This window comes from Chinchilla lanigera, unplaced genomic scaffold (genome assembly GCF_000276665.1).
Source record: "Chinchilla lanigera isolate Chin_1 unplaced genomic scaffold, ChiLan1.0 scaffold00052, whole genome shotgun sequence".
NCBI lineage: Eukaryota > Metazoa > Chordata > Mammalia > Rodentia > Chinchillidae > Chinchilla > Chinchilla lanigera.
Window position 1 is genome coordinate 2,216,766 of NW_004955453.1, and position 23,085 is coordinate 2,239,850.

General features: G+C 46.5%; 1 protein-coding gene across 1 annotated transcript in view; it reads right to left on the reverse strand.

The window, feature by feature from the left end:
- Positions 1-23,085, reverse strand: part of Trpm8 (transient receptor potential cation channel, subfamily M, member 8) — a 79,728-nt gene that overhangs the window by 31,232 nt on the left and 25,411 nt on the right. The window contains exons 9-16 of the mRNA XM_005395332.2: positions 18,469-18,571; positions 17,077-17,195; positions 12,396-12,686; positions 10,821-10,916; positions 9,306-9,435; positions 7,657-7,802; positions 5,059-5,171; positions 4,461-4,677 (exon numbers count right to left, since the gene is read on the reverse strand). Coding sequence (XP_005395389.1) covers positions 4,461-4,677; positions 5,059-5,171; positions 7,657-7,802; positions 9,306-9,435; positions 10,821-10,916; positions 12,396-12,686; positions 17,077-17,195; positions 18,469-18,571 — 1,215 coding nt within the window. The remainder of the gene's footprint in view (positions 1-4,460; positions 4,678-5,058; positions 5,172-7,656; positions 7,803-9,305; positions 9,436-10,820; positions 10,917-12,395; positions 12,687-17,076; positions 17,196-18,468; positions 18,572-23,085) is intronic.

The window sequence follows — 23,085 nt, forward strand, 5'->3', positions numbered from 1 at the left end:
CCGGCTCTGCAAGGAAACCCAGCTCCAGAGGCTGCAGACAAAGAGAAACAGCGACCCCCGGTGTCGGGTTCTGTAACGACAAGACTTCGTGGCCAGGAGCCGCACAGACGGCTGTGAAGCAGGCAATGACCTCCAGGGCCTGGCTGAACCCACCCTGCAGACCCTGAGCACACCGGGGAGCGCTGAGTAAACTGATAACTCTGAGGAGAAAGAGGCCAGACCTTGGGTGGACAGCCCACGATTCCTCTGCTTAGCAAATGTCACCCACGAAGGTGGACAGAACAGGGGACTCTGGGTCCAAAACAACCCTCCCTCGAATCAGGCCCATTTTCCTTCCTTGATTGTCCTGACCATTATCCGCTCCCAACCAAGCAGTGATCCTGCCCTGTGTCCTCCCTGAGCACAGCCTCCAAGCTGAACGCACCTGTCCAGAGCCTCCTCCTACACCACCCAAACAGGTGACTTGGAGCTGTTTGTAGTGGCGTGTGTGACTTACAGACTCAGACTTTCCCTGCTTTGGGTCCTCTGGACACCCCCCCCCCCCGCAAATGTAGGATCACCTTCCGCGGAAGTTTGCTTATCTCTTCCCTGGAGATCTCTCAGAAATGACCTAGCCTTCCTCTCTGACTGGTAAGAAGCTCCTTAAGTGTGGGGATAGTTGTCCCAAGGCTTAAGACAGTACCTGGCACACAGTAGGTGATCAATAAATATTTGCTGAAAGAAAGAAGGGATGAATAAAGTCTTTGGCTTAGGCCAACACAGGTCTCAAATCTTCTTCCACCAGGCCAAGCAGTGTCTTCCAAAGCAACCCAGAATGGACCTTCTTTCTCAGCTACTGGCTTCTTTAAAGATCCAAGGAGACCAAATGTACTTGGCCTGCCTGGCAGGTCCCATGTCGTGTCTTCATGCTATAGGGATGGGACTTGGGGGGAAGAAGCAGGAAAAGGACTTTGGAATTTCCAAAATGACCCTACTTCCCAAACTGGTATACAGATTAATGCAACCCAAATCAAAATAGCAACAGCATCTCTCGTAGGACTATAGGAAACAATTCTAAAATTCATATGGAGCTGGAAGAGACTCAGAATAGTGAAAGCAATCCCAGGTAACATTTGACACAGCTACTTCCCTTCTAGGTATCCATCATATTACAGCAGCACGATTCCTAATAGGAAGCAGCCTATACATCCATTCTCAGAGGAATGGATGAAGAAAATGTATTTACACACAATGGAGTACTACTCTGCCATGAAGAATAAACTTGAGTCATTTGTAGGAAAACGAACGCACCTGGAGACCATCGTGTGAAGTGAAATAAATCAGACACACAAGCTTAACTATTGCATTGTTTCTCTTATATGAGAAACTCAAAATATAGATAAAGAGCAAAATAAAGGACAGATAATAGGAAGTAGGGAGACAGAGCTTTCTCAAATCAGAAGGGGGTGAAGGGATAGAGGCAAAGGGCAGGGGATGAGAAGGAGTTGAGAGGTGTTTGCTTCAGGCACCAACTCCACACAAGGGTGTAAACGTGATGTACCACAAACATGGAATGAAAATAAATAAAAAATACAAAGAAGGACTTTGGACTTCCTGCTAAGAAAGGACACTCCTGGCCCCTAGGGCTGGAGGGTGTGGGCAGGCATCTTCCTTCTCCCTGGCTCCGGTCCCTGAGCTGTTACCAAGGCTACCCACATGGCACATGGCTCTGGAGCTACACCCTTTCCTTTATTAAACACCCACACTCTTCAGCATCACGAAGACCCCAGGTCCTGCGTCAGACCCAAGTCAAACACGAACAGGAAGCCAGTGTTGAACTGAGTCACTCCTGCACCGTGCAATTCTGTGCACTGACAGAGTGCGTGTCAGCACCTGGAGGACCTCAAAGGAGCCCCCTATCAGGGTCAATGCCAAAAGGGAAGCCCGGGTTCCATGTGCGTAGCCTCCTCCGGTTCCCCTCTGGGGGCTTCCTACGGTAAGAAAGCACCCGTGCAGGAGTGAGGAAGCAGAAGACAAAAAGATCAAATTAGGTGATACACGCCTATAAAACCAGCACTCTGGGAGGCTGAGGCAGGAGGATCATTACAAGTTGGAATTCTACCTGAGTGACTTAGCAAGACCTGCCTCAAAGTAAAAAAAAAGGCGGGGGGTGTAGCTCAGTGTGAAGACCCTGGTTTGAAGCCTCAGGGGAGAGAAAAAGGGAGAGAGAGAAAAAGAGGGGTGAGGGGAGCGGGACCAGGCTATGTCACTACCTGTAACTTACTGTTGGAGTTTACCCCCTCCTTCGTCCCTCCTTCCTCCCCTCCTTGGTTCTCCCTGCCTCCCTCTCCTCCCTCACCCCTACGCCTTACTTCCTCCTGGGCTGGGTCCCTGGCACTGAGGTCTGGGCCCCCTGCACTGCGTGCCGAGTGTCCTCCCGTCTGGCTCTGCTTCTCTCAGAATTTTTCCTGCTGACAGGAAGTCAGGAAGAGCTGGGGACAGGGCGCCGCTGCGGGAGAGGGACACGAAGGGAGGCGTCCCCAGGCCGTTTCTCCCCCAGGACCTCAGAATAGGACCTCGTTTGAACCCGGGCCGTTGGGGATGTAACCAAGTGGAGGTGAAGCCATGGAACAGCCCCGATCCACAGGACGGGTTTCCTAAGGAAACGGAGAAGCCGGCACAAAGACACAGCACAGGGCGGACACCGTGTGGACGGGAGGCCGGCTCCGCTTGCCCCACCAGCAAGCCCTGGAATGCAGCCACCGGGCTGGGGAGGCCCAGGACTGCACCCTTTACAGCACTGGGCACCCTGACCTCAAACCTCTGCCCACGAGAACTGTGAGCCGTGTGCCTCGGCGCGAAGCCACCAGGCCTTGGGCTTGCTTCGGGCAGCCCAAGGACCGATCCAGAAGGCATGGTCTGGGCAGGGCTGTGGCCTCAGGAAGCAGCGCCTGGGGCTTTCTGATGCTGATCTGCTCACAGGAACCCTGTGTACCCCAGCAGGGCCCTGTCCAGGGAAGCCGCTGCCAGATGGGAAGCCTGGCAGTCCTGTGTTCAACTCTGGCTGATGTGGCTTAGCATCTTTTTCCTCCTTCTGTACCCCAGCCTCTGTCCAGCCCTGCCTCCAACCTACGAGGCCCAGAAAGGCTGTGCAGGACACTGGCACCAGCATCCTCCCACCTCCTGAGGCAGACATCCCTACTTCATCAAGACATTGCCCTGCTGAGAACCAGTGGACCTCAGAATCTTTCTCAGCCCAAGAAGCCACATCCCAAAAAAGGTCTACCATAGCTGGCATGCCATTTTAAACCAGCTTAGGGTCCTTGGACAGCTTGGGGGCTCTGTAAGAGCCAGAACAGCATTCTTTGTTTGTCCAAATCTCTTCTAGCAGCGAGCCTAGCACTTCACAGCCCATGAGAACCCTGTAAGTGGTAAGCAGCTGGGATATTCTTGCTGAAATGGTAAAATTTGAGGCTTGGTCTCAGAAGGCACAACAGAAGTGACAGCAACAGCAGTTGTCAGACATGCACAAATTACTAAATCTGAAAGAGTTTAGGATGATTTTTCCTAATGTTTAGGGACAGCACTGTCTTATGCCATTAACGTTTACTTCCTGTTGTGGTTTGTGTCTTTGTGTCCCCCCAAAGCCTCATGTGGCCATGGGGCAGGCTTTTAGAGTTTGACTGATTATGGGTGTGAGAGCTACACCTGCCCTGGGGTGGATAGTTTGCATATGTAAGGGAGAGGAAGAGGCTGCTTGTGGCCATTCCTCCCTTTTAGTGCTTGTTGCTTTTGCTGTGTTCTGCCGCCAAGAGCTGTAGCCCTCTGGCATGTGCCACTCTGCCTTGTAACCTGCCAAGTGTGGACTGAAACCTCCACAAACTGTAAGTGAAATAAACCTTTCCTTCCTTAATTTTAGGCCTCAGGTATTTTGTCCCAGCAGTGAGAGAAAAGTAACCAAGACATTTCCTCAACAGTTACTGGACTCAGGAGTGGGACAGAGAGGCCCAAAACCACAGATTGCTGGGAACTGCAGAGAAGCACGATGGATAATTCACATGTGCTCCTAGAAGCCCCCAAGGATTTCAGGACCTGAACGCATTGTCACTCTGACCCGCCGGGCATGAAGAGGCCCTTAGCTGGAAAATCCTCTCTGCTCCCCTGACGCTTGTCCCATTGCCCCCACCCTGATGGTAATGGCAAGAACCAGATGGCTCCTGGTGACCGCAAGGACTTCACAGTCTCTCCTGAACACTTGCTGTTCCTGACTCATCCACCTCCAGCCCTTAGCACTGGGCAGAGACCGGGACCCAGCGTGGAGCTGAGAGATTCTCCCAGGTTGCTAAGAGCTGAAAACAGATTTCATGGACCACCAATGAGGAGAACACTTCTTTTAGGAAAACAAAGACTTTTGAATTTTGGTGGCAACTTCTGGTCCCACCAAGGATGCTGGGAGGCAGCTGATTTTGCGACCATCCTACCTGTCTTACTTCATCACAGAACAGGACGAAGACCAGCGCATAGAGGACCAGCTCCGGGGTGTGTGGGACCGAGTGGAAGTCCATGAGCAGCACATAGGCAAACAGCAGGAGGAAGGCGATGTAGAAGACCACGTTCCAGGAGAAGACCACGAAGGGGGAGGTGAAGAAGGCCACATAGTACCAAAGCAGCTTCTTGTGCTTGTCAATAGGCTTCTTCCTGCACCGAGAGGCCAGGGCAGCATCAGCATCCACGCACACATGCAGCCGGGGCTGCAGCCCTCCTCACAAACATAAATCCGCACCCAAGCCAGGAGGAAGGCACGGGTCAACACTGCATCCGAAGACTGACCCTGCCAGAATTCAACCCTGAGCCCTTTGTGATTAACACATCCAGGTTCTACCTTGGGTACTGAAGACGAGACCTTATCTTTACCTGTGTGAAGTGGAAGCCAGGAAAATTCAGGGGAGATGGCAGACCACATGCGTAGGCACTGTAATGAACGTCCTATGCTCTAGGGCTTACAATCATGTACACAAGAACACACACAGGTCACTCACAAACACACTTGCACATGCAATTATGTGCCTTGGCTCATACCTAAATGATACAAAGCCACAGCCCACTAGGGGGATGATAAACAGACACAGGATAATTTTCCAGTTCTTGGTGTCCCGGGAAATCTCTCCATACCATTGCTTGGAAAGAAAATTCTGCAGCGAAACAGGTAAAGAACATAGGTCCATATGAATGCAATTATATGGACGATACACAGTACTTTCTTCCCAGCCCCCAGAGCCTACCAAAATACAAGGCTATCTTATAAATGTCATTATTCTTTCATAAAAGTTATCTGTATCCTAAGGGGGCTATTAGAATACAATTTTAAAATGTTTGATTTAAGATCTTTTTGTAAGCTGGTGCCTTGGTTTTTATAAGAGATGGTTCTGTGAGTGCAAACTGAATAAAGCCATTCATTTCCAACCACCCCCAATTCTCATTATGTAAGTTTAAACAAACAACTTTCAATCTCCTCTGTCTTTAATGATCATAAATCCACAGGGCACACATGTCCTAGCTCTTCCTGCGGCCCCGAATGGGTGTGGGTCTGTAGTGTCCTGGGGGATTCCTTTCTAGGGGAAGATAGGGGATGTTCTGTCAGGACACTAACAAGAAATTGGGGAGGGAGAGGACATCTTCAGTTCAAGCTGAGATGCATGAAAAAGCTCCCACCACCATCACCAGCTCCTGAATCAGGTGAGACCAGAGAGAGGTCCACAAAGGTAGAAATTAGGAAATCCATTACTAGAGTGGTGGGCACAAACCTGACCACACGAAGGACCTCAAAACTCTCAGAAAGAGCCTAACAAAGGGAAGAGGTCTGAGTGTCTGCCTGACAGGGCACCAGGAAGCCACAGGAATGGCTGGGACTCTTGTGGTCCACCATAAACCTGGGCCCTGCCCTTTCCCTTGGAGGAGGATGAGGGCTGCTCCTCAGATTCCCAGGCCATACTCTCCTGCAGCTGCTCTCACAGGCAGGATGAAGTGTGCTGGGCTCCTGAGGGGCAGTCCCTGGCAAACAGCAAGTAGCATTTGAGAGTAAACACCTCCTGCAAGTTCTAGAGGAATTCCTTGGTCCGCAGTGGTCCACAGCAACACCTTCCTCATGGGTACACTGTGTCTGCTTCTCACCCTTGCCTGTCTCACTGTTCATGTGCTTCCAGTCATCTCCAGGACAGACTGCCTGCTTTGTTTTGGGGTCCACTTTGGGGAGGAGGCCAACAAAGACAGGCGATGTCCTCCCTCACACACTCCTGCTGGTGGTAGCACTCTGGCCCAACACCCATGGTGCCATCAAGCCCCCTCTCAGAGACAGCAACAAAGCAGGGGTGGGTGCCACTGTCACCAGCATCATTGACCCCACACAGCAACCTGACTCAAGCAACCAAACTCCTTGGTCCAACACACTGAGGGGTGCAATAGGCCGGGTGGTGAGATTTCCAGTGACTGTGGATGACCTGGCATCTGACTGAAACCTTCAGGTCTTGGGAATATCAATAGGATGGTGACCTTGAGCTGGCCTCCCCAGGGTCCTACATTCTGGACTAGCAAAAAGATTGAGTTTGGGCTCAAGATGCCCAAGATTGGGTGCTAGTCTCATTCCAACCCCCTACCCTCCAGCCAGGACAAAGGAGCAAGAGCAAGATTCCTCCCCTGTCCTTGTCACAGCCACTGCTCTCCCTGAATCCAGCCTGCTTATAGCAGTGAGTGGATTCCAGTCATCAGCACCTGTGCTGCTATGAGCTGCGTGGTATCACGGAAACTCTGAGGAGCAGGCAGCCATGCATGTGGCAGCCGACCCCAGTGTTGCTACTTCCTAGCAGTGCAATCTGGTCAATGTTGCAGATCCTCTCTGAGCCCTGAGTCCTTATGAGTAAGAAGGGACGACACCCACATCCGGGGGTGCTGGGAGGATGAAACAGGTGTAACTGACAAGTGTTAGCTCCTGCTCACGCACATCCCTTCTCACACCCAGTGCATGGCGGGCACACGTGCAAGCTGCTGTTCGCTTAACTCGGGGCAGGACCTCACTGCAGGACTGGTTTTGCCCATTCCACAGCATCATTCTCCTCTGTTACTGATGGTCACTGTAGTGCCTTGTGGAATCTTCACAGCAGCCCGTCTATTCACATTTACACATGGGAAACAAAGGCCCATCACCCCTAATTCTGTGAGGTACAGTGGATTCAGATCCAGGCCATGGGACCCAGACACCAGCTCCCAGTGAAAAGGCTGTGCTGTTTGCTTTCACAGAAACTCAGAATATTCTTTCTCTTGTCTATGGTTTTGACAGGCCCGTATGTTAAAGGCTCAGTCCCAGCTGTTACTATTGGAACAAAGTGAAACCTTTAAGAGGTGGGGCCTAGTGGAAGGAAGTGAAGTCACTGGGGGCGTGGTCTTGCGAGGGATATTGGGACCTCAACCCCTCTTCTTCTGCTCTCTTTGCTTCCTGATAGCCCTGAGATGAGCGACTTCCTCTGCTACATGCTTGTGACATAAAGCACTCACCATAGACCCAAAAGCAACACAGACAAACCACGAGCTGAAATCTTCAAAGTTGTGAATTAAAATATCTTTTCTCTTTCTAAGGTGATTTTTCTCAGGTATTTTGTTACAGCAACAGAAAGCATTCCTTACCTGGACCCCAGGCTGGGCAATGAAGTGTTGGTCTGTGGCCTCCACTGCCAGCTCCAAGCAGTTGCTCCCACCCCAGGCTTCACAGGAGTAGACAAGCAGCTGTTCTGCCAAGTCTTCATCACTGCTGTAGCACTCTGTGAACAGCTCTGCAGAACCACCAGAGAGCAGAGCTGGGCTCTGAGCTGGCAAATGCATGAAGCTGACCTGCCCACCCCTCACCCAGCCAAGCCCTGACTCCACGAACAGCTTAGACATGAGCATCCGGATTTATACAAGGCTTAGTGAAAGCCATCACAGCAGTGGCTGCCTGGGATGGAGATTTTCTGTAGACAAAATGCAGCCAGCAGAGCTCCTGAGGACAGATGTTCATGGAACTGAGTAGCCTTGAGCCCAGGGAGAGCCCCCTTTAGTGTTGGTCAATCTGGATGCACACAGAAAGGCACCGTTCTCTGATGCAAATGCAAGACCCTCTGGCTCCCCTTAGCAGGGGCAGGCCCTCCTCCGTTTCTTGTTCTTTGTGTGCTTTCTTGGTAAGATTTCAGTGTAGACAAATCACAGTGTGAAAACAAACAAAAAGGTAATACAAACCCTGATCTGCTGCATGACAGGTGTTCTTACATTGCAAGGGCTAGTGACAAAGAGACTAGAGTGCAGACACTCAGGGGAAATATTTAAAGGTCAAAATAGTGGGAATCATAGTCTAGCTGGGATCACCTAGGAAGCAACATTGTCTTTGAGATTTTAATTTGTTAAAAGAAATGATCACACACCTCGTATCCAACACAAAGAACTAAGCATGATGTGAGACGGTAAAAAACACATAATACAGACATCACTGCAAATTTGAAACCACCTAGAGGAAAAGAAAAAGCTAAGCAAGGCTAGAACTCTCTGCAGTTGAGAGAAAACTTCCCCAGTTCCTCACATTCCTGAGTGGTCCAGTCCTTGGTAAAGCATGCTGGCCAGCTTTCATCAAAGATCAGACAGCAAAGTGCTGCCTAATGGTCCCTTTCAGAGACACCCAGGAGGGTAAGGCTAAATGCTGTCTCTGGCCCCTTCCATGCCAGGTAGGGAGGGTTCCACTGGCTAACTTCCAGCCGCAACATCGGCCACTCCTGGAGTTGCTCCCAGGAGCACTGGTGCATGGGAACCAACTCAAAATGTTATTTGGGTTACTACATTTGCCATTAGTAACAAACCAACTTTGTCACAGACCCAGGCATCTAAAGTATTCTGGAAATATAGATGATAGATAGATAGATAGATAGATAGATAGATAGATAGATAGATATAGATAGATAGATATAGATGATAGATAGATAGATAGATATGAAAGATAGATACATAGATAGATGTTAGCTAGTTAAATTAGGCTACTCTGTTGGTCTACAAGTCATATAAAATCTCAGACTCATCACATAAAAAACCACCCCACATAGACCTAGGCCTAGGATCAGATAGCCCAGGATTCCCACGTTCATCTCCAAGAGCCCTGCTTAGGATCAGGACTAATCACATTTGTTTGCAGCCCTCAAATGGGCCAGCAGGGGAGGCCAGGCATGCCCCTCCCCTCTGGGCCCCTGCGTGTGGGTGCCCCCTGCAACATCACAGATCCTCACCTGCCCTGGCATCCCAGCCCAGACACTTACCAACTGCACGAGTCTCATACTCGTTGGCCAGTTCGTCGGACTCGCCTGCAGCATTGATGTCGTTCTTCACTTTGGCCAGAGTCTTCAGAAGCTTGCTAGCTCCCAGCGCGGCCAGAGTACAGCCCCTGGTCTTTTTGTGGGGTTGAAGAATTTTAGGTTAACACATACAGTCAAGATTAACAGTGAACAAGGATGAACTCACAGCCAGAGCAGGTTACAGAATCTCAACTATCCACAATGCTTCAGGGTAGAAGTTGTACCACTCACAAAATAACCTTGAACTTGAAGATATTCATGGTCTTGAGTGGGAAATATGTTGAAATCAAATATACTGAGTCTTGGATGTGTAATTAGCATAAAAATACGAGGTGTGATTTCAAAAATTATTACAGTAAAAAATATATTATCATTAATCGCCTTCAAAGCATTCCCTTGCTACAGACACACTTGTCCCATTGTTCTTGGCCCTTTCTGAAGCAGTTGGAAATTTTCCTTCATAAATATCTTTAGTTGCACTGTTGTGGCTGTCTCAATGTCCTGAACTGATTCAAAAAGTTTACGTGTCATGGTCATTTTGACTTTGGGGAAGAGCCAGAAGTTAGAAGGTGCAAGATCCAGCGAGTAAGGTGGATGAGGTCACACTGTAACGTTTTCACAAGTCTGCTTTTCCACTGGGTGGCACCAGGCAGCAGCATTCATATCTTTTAATTGCACTTGGTAAAGACACTCAGGAAAGAAGACGTCCAGAACTGCTTCAGAAGGTGGCAAGAACAGTGGGATAAGTGTACTTGAAGCAAGGGGAGTATTGTGAAGGGGATTCGCAGCAATGCATCTTGTACCATGATAAATTTTTAAAATTTCAACATTGCCCATAGTGTTCAATCACGCCCTCTATTAAGATAAATGGCACGAGAAGCTGAGAGTGACACACTGCTAGGAGGAGGCCTCGGTCTCCCACTATGACAGTATTATCGTGCTGCAGCAGACACAGCTCCAGGAGTGAGAGTGGGAAAGACCACAGGAAACCTGAACAGTGTAACCAGTAAGGCTGTGCGTGCATCCGAATTCAGTATTCACCATCCACTTCCATGCTCTTAAAATGGAGAAGGTTAGTGTTAGGGTCCAGAAATTTACACAAAAGTGTTATGTACTAAGTCACAAAGACAATTCTCAGTACATTTTCATGTACAGGATGTGTACAGGCCCTAATTCCTGCCCACAATGCACTAAAGCGAGAAGTCAATTTTTTAATTATATTATTCACTTGGGAAACAAACAGACACCTACAGACGTCTGAGAAGCAGGTGCCTACTGAAGGGCCCCCTCTCCCACAAACACGGCTACTCCTCCTCCCAAACACCCCATCCACATGCACACCGAGGTGCAGTCGGGTTCCTCCACATCAGACGTTCTACTTGATTAATGGCGATCGTAGAGTAGGCATGTGAGTTCGGAAGTCAGAACTATTACAAAGCACGCACTTGGTGTAAATGCAGCGTGAGCGCAGACGTTTACCTGCTCCCAAATGACTTTCGAGAGCTCCTTCTTGTTCTGAAGTATGGCCCAGATGAAGAGCGCCTGCAGCGGGTGCCGGGTGATGGAAGACGCGTCCTGGGAGGGCAGAGCACGTGGTCACCATGTGCAAATGGAGATCCCGTTAGTGCCCTATTCTAACAATGAAAAACAGGGGTGAGAAGCCCGAGGATAGCACCCTGTGTCCAGACAGCACTGGGGCTTTGTGCATGAGGCCGTTTTAACAGCGCAGCGCTGTGGTTCTCATCTCTGCAACTCACCAGGTGGTATAATTTGACACAAAATCTTTCAGCTATCATAAAAGACAAAATACAACTAGATAGAAAGGTGCAGAGGGTGAAAAACTGTGCCGAGAGCAATTTAAAAGCTGAATGGTTTCTGACTGGCCAAAGAGAAAGCAATCCCTTCTCATCCTATAAATCTGTTTCTCATCTAGAAAAAAATCATTCCAGTTAAATTCTAACTCGCCTGGGGTTTAAATCCAATTATCACAACATAAAAATGTGCTCATCTCTTTGGACTGCTACCCAAAGATTTAATTCCTAACACAGCATTTAGAATCCCAACTCCTATTAGGATTCCATATCCTCCAATGGAACATTTTCAGACAGAAAAACAACTAAGTCCACATATTCTTTAATTCTGTTCAGGTTTCATCAAAACCTAACATGCATGAGACACAGTTCTGTGTTGTGCTGCAGAGGACTTTGACACAAGTGTCGTCAACCAGAACTCTCTGAACACTTTAAGTTCCTGCAAACGCTTAGCTCACTTGGATTTTTAAAACACACTCTGAAAATCCCAGAATGACAAAAGACAATGACCAACTTTGGGGTTTCACCAGAAGCAGTCCTGAGGTAGGAATTTGGGGAAATTATTTTACTTGGGAGGTAATTCCAGAAGAAAGCAAAGTGAGGACATGAGATCAGAGAAGAAGGGCATCAGTAAAAGCAGCATCACTAAACAGGGTCCACCATGGGTGACTAGAGGTGAAGTCTTAGAGCCAGTGTATAACACATGCCCAGAGTTATCATCTCTATGTAGGGAAAAGCTGGAAGATTTACCCACCAACCTCTGGTCTTAAAGTGGAATACCCCAGGAATATGGGTGGTGCATCCACACACCCTCTCAGATAGATGCCTTTGAGAACATCTGCTACTCCTTTTATTCACAAAAGAGCACTCAGCAGTTCTTCAGCCCCTTATACAGGGAGTTATTTTCTAAAGCAGGTCACATCCAGTTGGCTAAGATGAGTGAGCAGCCGTGTGTTCAGCCTGGTCTCCTTGTCAAATGCCTTTGAAAGGTGTGTCACATAAAGCTCTGCAATCCAGAAAACTGCAACTAATTTGAAATATAGCACAGAGCATAGAGCAAGACATCAGGAAACTCACCAGGTACTTTACTCTTAAGGAAAGTCAGAACAGAATTATTAAGGTCAACATGTCTACTTTACGGCAACAAGGTAGGGAGTAGGAAAGATGGAGGTAGAGAAAGGTTTTTCAAGGGAAACTCAAAAGAACAGAGAATTCAGGCAGACAGCTCTCTCCCACTACATACATGGATTTCCACATCCAGGTCGTCCCTGCTACTTCTCTCTTCCTTCCAGAAACTTCTTCGGAAGTTTGCAACCAGCTTCCAGACGAACGTGAGAAGGGCATCGTTATAGGAATTCTTGGCGATCTGCAAGTTCCGATACACGAGGGTGCTGAAGTGGTTGGAGAAGAGCTCAGAGAGGACGTCGTCTGTGAGAAACTTCTGCAGGTTCAAGCCATTCTCCAGGAAGAGGCGAACAAACTTGGGTCTGTCCTTTATGAGAGCCGTGAACATGACTTCTTGAAGGTCTGCAGACTAAAGAGAAACAGCAGCAGGAATACTCACCCCTTGGGTGGCAAAGAGAAAAACCCAGAGGTGGTTCTCTGTCTCAGCCAGGTCACATTTCCCACCACATAGGAACATCAGCTTCACTTCCAATCTTGTTCTGAGAATAAAGCTTATCTTTTCAATTTTAACATAGCATTGGATTTTCTTTCAAGCACTGAGGTGGGGAGGCAGCACAGGGGAGTCAGAACTCAGCCAGATGAAGTCTCGGATGTGACCTGGGCTCTTGCCTATGTGAAGGGGAGATGAGTGCTCCATGTGAGGGTGAGGGTGGTCAGGAATTTAACCCAGTATCGGGCATAGAAAAAGCACTCGGTTCAAGGGGCAGGGGCTGGTGGCTCTTCACACGTGCGCACGAAACTTCCACATAGCGACTGAATTCTCACAGACAGTTGGCAAAGTGGGACCCATCAGGCTACACGCAAAACATACATCACCAAGCACATACCAGTCATTCCCTGGAACACATGACAGTCAGACCCAATTGTTAGTTATCTTTATCTACACGTCCTGGACGACTGATAAAACTCTTCCCTTAAAAGCTTCCTGAGAATCTTAAAATAATCAGTGTGTACTTCAGCCTCAAAGCAGTGGGCTACAACGTACACCAGCTCTGGGATATGTCTACATGTCCGCCATGGTATTTTTAATTATTTGATTCCACTGTCAACATTTAAAAATTCAAAGATTTGTCCAAATGTACATTTCTAGCACTAAAATCCAGTTTCAAGAGTGGAAACCAGAAGTTGTAGGACCCTCCACTGGTGCGAGGTGGCAGCTGCTCCCAGGAACCTGGGCTCTCTGGTCCCCGTGGTCCCCACGGCTCTCCACTACGGCCCAACCATCCTACTTTACTCGTGTGTCTTGCCTGACCTCTCGTTTCTGTGAACATCCTCTGCCAGTGGCAGCGTTGATGATTTTTGTTTATGATCAGGGTTGATCTCATGGGGATCACACACTGCCTACAGAGGGAATCATTAAGGTTCTTCGAGTCCCCGCGTGGACCCCCCTAGACTCAGAGAGGAAAAGGCTCCTTGGGGAAGATGGTGGATGAACTTCATTTGATCTCAAGGCAGTGTTCGCATGCTACCTCATTCCAAACATCTTCCTAAGCACAGTGTCCCTCTATTGGTTGCATACTTCAAAGCACAAGCAGTAGTTCTCAAACCCGGGGGACTTGCTACAAGACAGAATGCTGGGACTTGACCTTGGAATTTCTCACTCAGCAAGTCTAAGGCGGAGCCTAGAATGTGCACAGCTGACAAATCCAGGTTATGCCAGTGATGCTGGCCGCTGTCTACAGACTCTGCTGAGATCCACCGGCACATGAGACAGGACAAAGGATTCGAAGTCAGACACATTGTTCATTATTCCCAAGCCTTGGTCTCTACGTGAGCTAGAGCAAGATTGTGTCTCTGAGCCTCAGTTTCCCTTTTCCCAAACAGATAATAAGGAAGATGAAAGCAGACAACACAGATCAAGATCCTTGAGAGAGTCAAGTTCAGAGCAAGCTCTCAAAATCCACCACCGCTCCTCTTTCTGTGATACCCCTGGAGCTCAGGTGTCTTTAGCGAGAAAAAAAAATTAGATTATCTGTACATGGGTTTGTGTCTCAGGCAAGCAGATCAACAAGTACACTGCTTCATGCACTGTAAAATGTTGCACAAATATCATCATTATTTCAAAGACTTTTATTTTCAAATATTTATATATGCTTAATAAGTGCCAATAGTCTAAACTCTTGAGCACACTCTTAATCATTATCTGATTTAACCATCGCAACAATCCAACAAGGCAGGCACTGCTGCCATCTCCATTTTGAGGTACATGAGCCATGGTGTGCTGGTAAATATCTAACAACCAGAAGAAAATAGAGGGCTGACTTGTAGTGTATGCACACGCTTAATCATTATGTCCTTTACCTTGAACAATCTTTGTCGAGTTAATAAAATTAAATCTGCAATTCAAAATGCGCCTGAGTTTATGTTTATTTATACCATCTGTCTTTACTTAAATGGAACATTTCATACATGGATTCATTTATGAATCAATTAATTCATCCACAGCTCTACTTTCCTCCACTAACTAAAGCTTTGGGATGTATAATAGGATTCATTATACTGAAAAGACCAAATATGAACTAATGTTTGCTAAAGGAATGAATAACTTAAATATTAATGAGCCATTACTGTATTTGCACAGCTATCATTAAAATTGATCAGAAGCTAATATAAATCAAGTCTTAGTCTTTTACTATACAATGGCAGGCTTGAAGGTTTTTTTGAATCTGGCTGCTAAAGATGCAAGTTATATAATAAATGCACCTTCAGGTCTACACACATGTGGATAACATTAAATCTGTTTTCACTGCCCACTGATGATTCTGTTAATTCAGAATAGCTGGAAACAAAGAAGCAGCCCTTGCAAACCCACACATTGGTTTGTAATTGTTCTTACTGAGTAGAGCACTTAGGTTCACTGAACATTCGTTGTACACAAGAGGACATCACTAGAAAACGTGGTTTTAAAACACTAATTGCATCAGCAAGTGAGAAAGGCTGCCTCCTGGCGGGGAGCAGTCCTTACTGCATGTGCAAGTTCCAGAGTGAAGGTGCTCCCTTGCCTTGGGCGGTCAGTCCCCGGTGCCCAGCTCTGTGACACTCAATCCACTCTTGTACACATCCCTGGTAACAAATCTCTTATCAGAATTTGACTAGGTTTCTTTCCCTTTCACAGTAGCTATTGTACCTTTCAGATTTTATTTACTCTTTCAGGTTCTTACACTAGGGAGACAATACAGTGTTTACAGATGCAGGTCTGGTTTACTTCACTTGTGAGTATGGTCTCTAGCTGCATCCATTTACCTATAAAAGCCTCAAGTTTATCTTTTTTATAGCTGAGTAGTACTCCATTGTATAAAAATACCACATTTTTTTATTCATTCCTCAGTGGATGGGCATTTGTGTCATTTCCAAGATTTAGCTATGACAAATTGTGCTGCTATAAACATGGATGCACATATATCGCTGTGGTGTGATGTTTTCAGTTCTTCTGGAAAGGGAAAGAAACTGCTCAAAAGGAAAGAACAACTGGGATGAGAGAAAGGAGAAAAGAAAGAAAGAAGGGGAAAAAAATATATATATACACATACACACACAAAGTAGCTAAAATAATTGTACTGCTAGTTTCTATTGGTTTCTTGAAGGGAACAGTTAATGCTTAATTTTTGGATGAATTCTGCATGCTTATATCTGGTAATCTGAACAACTACTTTGAAAACAACAATATGCAATATAACAACCATTATTGAATTCATATCATCTTGTTTTTTCAAATTCTGTATCATTTCTAATTTTTATTATTATTTTACTCTCTTTAAAATAAAAAAAAATTTAAAAAAGAATTTGAGTAGGTAAGTGGGGCAAAAAAGAGCACTCCCGTGGGACATGGTGATGCACACCGGGAACCCCAGCAACACGGGAGGTGAAGCAGGAAGATCGTAAGTTCAAACCCAGCCTGGGGAACTTAGAATGTTAGTGAGACCTTGTCTCAAAATAAAAAATCATAAAAGGGCTGGGGGTATAGCTCAGTGTGGTGGCCCTGGGTTCAATCCCCAGTACCACCAGAAGATATAAACAAAAAAGAAAGGGAAGAGGAGGAAGAAGTGGGGCAAGCTGCTGCCTTGAGTTTTATTCAAGGTTCTTTCAACTACTTTCAATAATCTGGTGTCTGGGGCTGGGGATTTAGCTCTGCGGCACAGTGCCTGCCTGGCAATTGCAAGGTCGTGAGTTTGGTTCCCGGTATCGGAAAAAACAAAACAAAACAAAAAAAATTTGAAGGCTGGGAATATAGCTCAGTGGCATAAGCACTTGCCTGGCAAGCCTGAGGTCATGAGTTTGATTCCGGTAGCAATAATAATAATAATAATAATAATAATAATCTGGTGCCTATTTTCCCTGTACTTTTGCCTATACGCTATCCCTATACTTTTGTCTGCACACTATCTATGCTAGCCGACGTGCTGCTCTGCATCAGATTCACCCCTCGCATTGTGGCTCAAAGGCCATAAACCTTGAATGACACCGGGAGGGGTAGGTAGTACCTTATTCCACAGCTCTATCTTTATTACCTCTTACAGTAAGTCTCCTGAGTCAATATTATTATCCCGTACTACAGACCAGGAAAGTGACGCTGGCAACATTGACGTGTCAGCACAACTTTTACAACATTCAGGATGGGAGACCTCGCTGGAAATGGACCAGTTAAGGTTGGGCCCCCTGTGGAAGCCTGTCCCTGGACAGCCCAGGAGGACAGCCCAGACAGCCTTGTCAAAGGTATAGAATTTCCCAGTTGTGCTTACCTCCCAGCGCCGGTCGTTGGTGAAGATCTCATCGCTGGCGAGGTCCAGCTGGTTCCACTCCAGCAGGAGCTTCAGCTGCCCGTTCCAGTTGTCCTTGTCTTGCTCATTGGTGCTGAAGGCTGCAGGAAGGGAAGGAAGAGTTTATAAACAAGAGACACAGAACTGTCATTTCACCTCATTGCCACTTCACCATATACTGGATGTCCTCGAGTATACAATAAGGATTGTTTCGGTTATGGTATCTTTCCCTAGCCTATCTTCACTGTGTAAGAAATATGGCATATTGATATTATTTCATAGATTCAGATTCCCTAAATGTTACATGTCAAGGATCACGCCTGACAATGTTCTTCTTGCCTTTTCTAGGACTAATATTCTTTGTGTCTATGAATCTATACAAATATAATTCCATTTTACAAATAGTGTTATAACCCAGTTTCTAGCAAGCTTGAGAAGAATGATTCTAACAAGTAGCTAATGACTAAATCACACTTCCTGTTGTGTCCGGCCCTACTCTGTGCTTTGCATTAATTAATCAGGCAGTACAACTCCAGATGGCAATGCACTGCCAAGAACATGTTTACTTCAGGTACTACCACTTGGATTCAATTCCAGGACAGTAAAGTCCACAGAGGAAGAGTGTTTAATCTGACATTCACTTGCACCCTTTGTCAGATCTGTAAGCCCTTGAAATTGAATGCAAAGGTATTTATGCAGAGTGCAAAGTGTGAATGAGTGAATGAGTGTGTATAAATCTAGGACAAAGGACACAATTTTTATAACATTCTCAGAGGAGTCTAAGACTGAAAAAACTATTTTAAACCACTATTGAAAACAGCTGTTTGGAGAATACCATGATTATATTTGATCAGCATTTTAATGACATAAAATTGGTATTCTGCCAAATACATACATTCAGTGAAATATGCCTCACTGGGGCAATAATAGTCTATATTCCTAATATTATAATCAAAATTAAGTGCAAGGCGACAAGGTTGAGTAAATCTATGTGAAATGTTTGGGACCAAAAGTGTTTCAGATTTTAAAGTCTTTCAGACGTTGGGGTACTTGCATGTATATAGTAAGACTTCCCAGGGCCCAAATTTAAACATGAAATGCACTGAAGTTTCATATACACTGCATACACTTAGCTTCAGTATACACTATTCCTAATAATCGTGTGCATGAAACACAGTTTCAAGCTACGGAATTTTCCATTTGTGGAATCAACTGCAAACTCAAAAAGTTTCATATTTTCAAGCAGTTTGGATTTCAGATTTTTGGGTGAGAGACACTCAACCTGCATTTCACTAAATCTGCTTTGCAAAAGAAGCCCAAGTCTAAAAAGTAAGAAAGCCACTCAAAGCTGAAGCTCAGAGGAGCTATTCTTACCTTTGTACAGAGCGAAGGAAATGGCATTGCTCACGATTTCATCCCCGGCTTCCTCCATCTTAATAACTGTTAGTAGGTGTGAACTTTCAAGGATTTCTTTGAGCTGACGACATGTAAAGAAAAAAGCTGTTAGCCAACTGCTTTTCAGTATGAGGACACAAACGCCTCTTTGGGTGAGAAAGGTTTGCCCCCGTCGTGTTAGAAGAGTACGGCGAGGGGAATCCCAGCTCTTCTTCCCGCACCGACAACGCAGGGTCCCACAGCTCCCAGTTTCTAAACTGTACTCATGAGTCCTTGATCACTATGACAATAAAGTGCTGATTGTACAAGAGCACACAGTATGGGAAAGCCCCCATCAAAAACCTGAGCCTCATTTGACAGGGGCGTGTGTGTGTGTGTGTGTGTGTGTGTGTGTGTGTGTGTGTGTGTGTGTCAAAGCCTGGGACGTCACAGATGTCCAATTGTCACAGGAGTGACTAAATGAAGAAAGGGCAGAAGACCAGAGCAACTAGCCAAGCATGGTCATAAAGGCTTAAACGGCAACAAGGAAAAGTTCCAATGCAAGCAAGAACCAAGAGGGCTTGGCAACCAGATAAAGGAAATAAATAACTAGCTGTATCAGCTTTGGGGATTTTTCTGTAGTGTTTAATCTTAAACATTTTTTAAATGAAAGGCGCCCCTAACTCCACAGCTGGGGCCCTGGTGAGCTTGGTGGGAGTTCCTTCGGGAGGAGGAGGGGGGTGTGGCTTCAGTTAGAGGAGTTTGAAGAAGTGGAGGGCTTCCCTGGCAACATCTGGATGTGAGGATCTGGAACGGCAGCCTCCGCTGAGCAGGGAAGGAAGTCTCAGAGTCTCCGGTGGGAGTGTGGACTAGAAGGGCCCTTGGACCTAAGATGAGAAGGTGAGCTTCTAAGCCTCTGTTTCCTGAGGAGGTGCCAACAGAGACCTTGATTCAGAACACGCAGGAAGGAAATAAGAACCCCAGGAAAACACAGACCCTGGGTGTGTGAGGGAGAGAGCGGGAAGGAAGACAGCATGAGGGAAACACTGCCTCACCATGCTGCAGCTGTCCTTCAGGCTGAGGGAACGGGTCCTACTAGACGTGCAGGTGAGGGGCAGGGATGCCAGGGTTGGGTGGCACGAGTGGAGTGGGCAGCACCAAGGGGCTAAGACCTGTTTCCCACTGAAGTAAACAGGAAGGAAATGAATATGGACATAGACAAACTGGAGCGCTCCAGAGAGGGCTGCAGGGCCACCTACCTGGAGTCGCTCTCCCTACACACTGTTGTCTCCTCCACCAATGTGAGCTCTGCTGAACACAGCTCTTCTCACACTTCTCCCCCTGCCCCCAACCTTACAGTGGCGTTCAGTTACTCTTGGACAAGAGCAAAGCCCCAAGACAGCTTCAGGGAGCCTCCCGCTCTGGCCCCTCGTGAATGCTTCAGCTTCCACACGCAGACCCCTCCTCACTGCCGCCTCTCACTGGAGCCCACCTCAGTGCCTCTGTGTATGCTGCCCCCCCCGTCTCAATCCCCTCCCCTACTCTTGCACGCTTATCCTCCAGACCTTATCTCTTACGTCACTTCCCTGGAGAGCTTTCCACAAAGCACACAGCGGGACAGGCGTCTTTCACACATCCTTCTGCGTCTGTGTCGTTATTCTTAACACCCATGTGAAATTCTCCAATGCGCTTATTTTAATTACTCAACATGAAGTTTCTTGAACTTCTGTTTCCTCTACAAGGACACAGACTCTTTCTGCTGTATACACCATTCTTTTCTGCAGTATCTAGCGTACTATGTGTGCTCCATAGTTGTCAACTATGTAAAGAGTTGAAAATGCACAAATGGATAATACCTAGATTCACTGATGGATTAGGATACCATGCGAACTCAAGTTCTTGAAAAATTCCAGAGTACATAATGGAGGAAACAATGCTAGCCACGTAACATCCCTTAGTCATCGTGGGCTGATCAGGTCTGCAATCTTTGGAACTAGTGAACAGTGAAGGCTAAAGAAAAAAGTGAATGGAATGATTTCAGGGCTCCAGGAGGATCAAAGCCCTCTCACAGAACCTGAGATTCTCTAAGGGCTAAGGCCAAGACCTTCTCTGAGTGGCCTATATTTATCTGGCTATCAGAAGAAGAGAGGGGTGTACTCAAGAAGGACAGAATTACTCAAGTATTTCACCAACTAAGGTTTTAAATTAATCCTTAATAAGGATTAAGTTAATCCACCCAGGAGTGAGCTGCCTGAGGCTATAGTTTTTATCTAGTTGAGATTGGATCCAGGTGTCCTTGGCTGTGATATTATCTTATCCGTTGAGGCTTTCTGGCTTCATCTGGCATTAAAGGTTTTAGTAGGGATTAGTGACTCACAGAGGTTCACTTACTATGAGCCCATTGCCCACTCTCAGACAAGAGGCTTAGGATGTAGACAGATCCACAGGTAAACATAAAAAGCCAATTGGTTAATTTAAGGCCTGCTTGGGACTGCTTCACAGTGCTTTCCATCAAGGAAATGCTATGATAGAGTTGTTGGAAGAAGGGGTGGTCCCACTGAGAAAAGGATAAGAGTTTCTTGGAGGGTCAAGAAACCAAGAGTTGCTGGGTATGGTGGTGCATGCCTGTAATCCCAGCACTGGGGAGGCTGAGGCAGAAGGATTGTTGTGAGTTTGAGGCCAGCCTGGGCTACAACATGAGCTTGAGGCCAGCCTGAACTGCATAGCAAGACCCTGTCTCAAAAAAAAATAAAAAAGAAACCAAGAATTTAGGTTCTGGGGTTGATCATCATCCATATGATCAGTAAAGTCACCAGAACTATACTGGAAAGTATTTATGTAGTATTTCACCGAATGTATACATTGTTTAATTAACAATCCCACACTTGAGTTTGGTCATTCAATAAATCTGTACCCTTTACAAACTTCCATATGAGTGCATAATTAAAACGTTAAACTAATGTTTACTTTTAGTACATGTTTTAGATCAACATGATTACAGATACAATATTTCATTAGACATGAATATGAATTAGACATAAACCCACAAAAGATGATATAATCACAGAAGACAAAAAGGGACTAACTTTTAGCTTGTGCAAAATGAACTACCTACAATACTTATTTTGAAGTAGAAATCAAAATCCATTACAGGGGGAGGAGTACCCAGTAAGTGGCCTCTGTTCTTTGGACATGACATGGCCCAGACCTCACAGATCAGCTTGTACAAGGAGAAGAGGGCCAGCCCCTGGAATGGACTTGGGACCATCTTTTTTTTGTTTTTGTTTTTGTTTTTGTTTTTCTCCGGTACCGGGAACCAAACTCACGACCTTGCGCTTGCCAGGCAGGCGCTTTTGCCATTGAGCTAAATCCCCAGCCCCGACTTGGGACCATCTTTGGTGGATAAACTAACACATGTCTATTCCTTCCCCTTTGGTATCTTTACACTGACCATGGAATTTCTTCCACATATCACAGGTAATCACCTTGACAGTGGAGATCAATACACAACATCTTCCCTTAATATTCACTCTTTGAGATGTGTCTGTTTATATGTATAAAATTGGGGCTGGGAATTTAGCTCAGCGGCACAACGCCTGCCTGGCAAGCGCAAGATCGTGAGTTCAATTCCAGGTACCGGAAAGAAAAACCAAAAGAAAAAAAAGAAGAAATTGACTCAAACTATCCAGGTATGAGTGTTTAGAGAATCAAACATGTGAAGTCCTTTTGGAGAAGGAGCCCGCCTTCTCCTACCCACATATTTCCACGCAGAAGGAGCATCCTCAGAACTGCCTCCCTGGCCACTCTCAACCCCCTCATTAACTCAGGGTGGAAACTACTGTGGCACTACCCCACGCTTTGTTGCTTTCCTATGCTGGACCTGCTCTTTGCAGACTGCTGGCACTCTGGCAGGCAGGCTGACTGCTGTCCCGTGCTGCCTGTGTTGGGTGGTCCCATGCCTCCCACTCGGGAACTCAGCATAAGGAGGTGCACAGGGTGGGCACCTCCAAGCCCCATCTACCATGCCTTCACCACCCATAAAGCCACTATTTTCACCCCCACTTGCCCCCATTCTTCTATCTTTCTCCCAGCTGGATTCAGACGAGACACAAGAATATCCCAGTAAGAACTTTCATAGAAAAAGACGTTTTTAGTACAAGCTGTAAAAGGCAGACTTCTCAGTACAAACACCGTGTAAGCAACATTACACAGAGCCTGGCTCAGCACGTGCACATGCAGCCTCTCAGCTACGGGGAGAAGGTTCGCCTGTGCTTTCAAGCATCAAACTTCAAATAATGAGGCCTGATCCACAAACAACAACTTGTTTCCTGATTTTTTTGGATCCATCTGCTCCATTAGGGTTCTTGGCTAATGGTCCTCTTGTGACATTAAATAAGGTCATTATGGTCCCATGTCATATAACTTACTTACAGGTACCAGGCAGCAAGAAGAGAAGGTAGCAGCACACCTGAGAAGGCTGAGTTGACTTTTTTCTGTGCTGGGGACTGAATCCAAGGCCTTCACACTAAGCTACATTCCCAGTCTTTTCTCTACTTTTCTTTTCTTTTTTTTTTTTTTGAGACAGGGTCTCACTAAATTGCTAAATTTCTCAGGCTG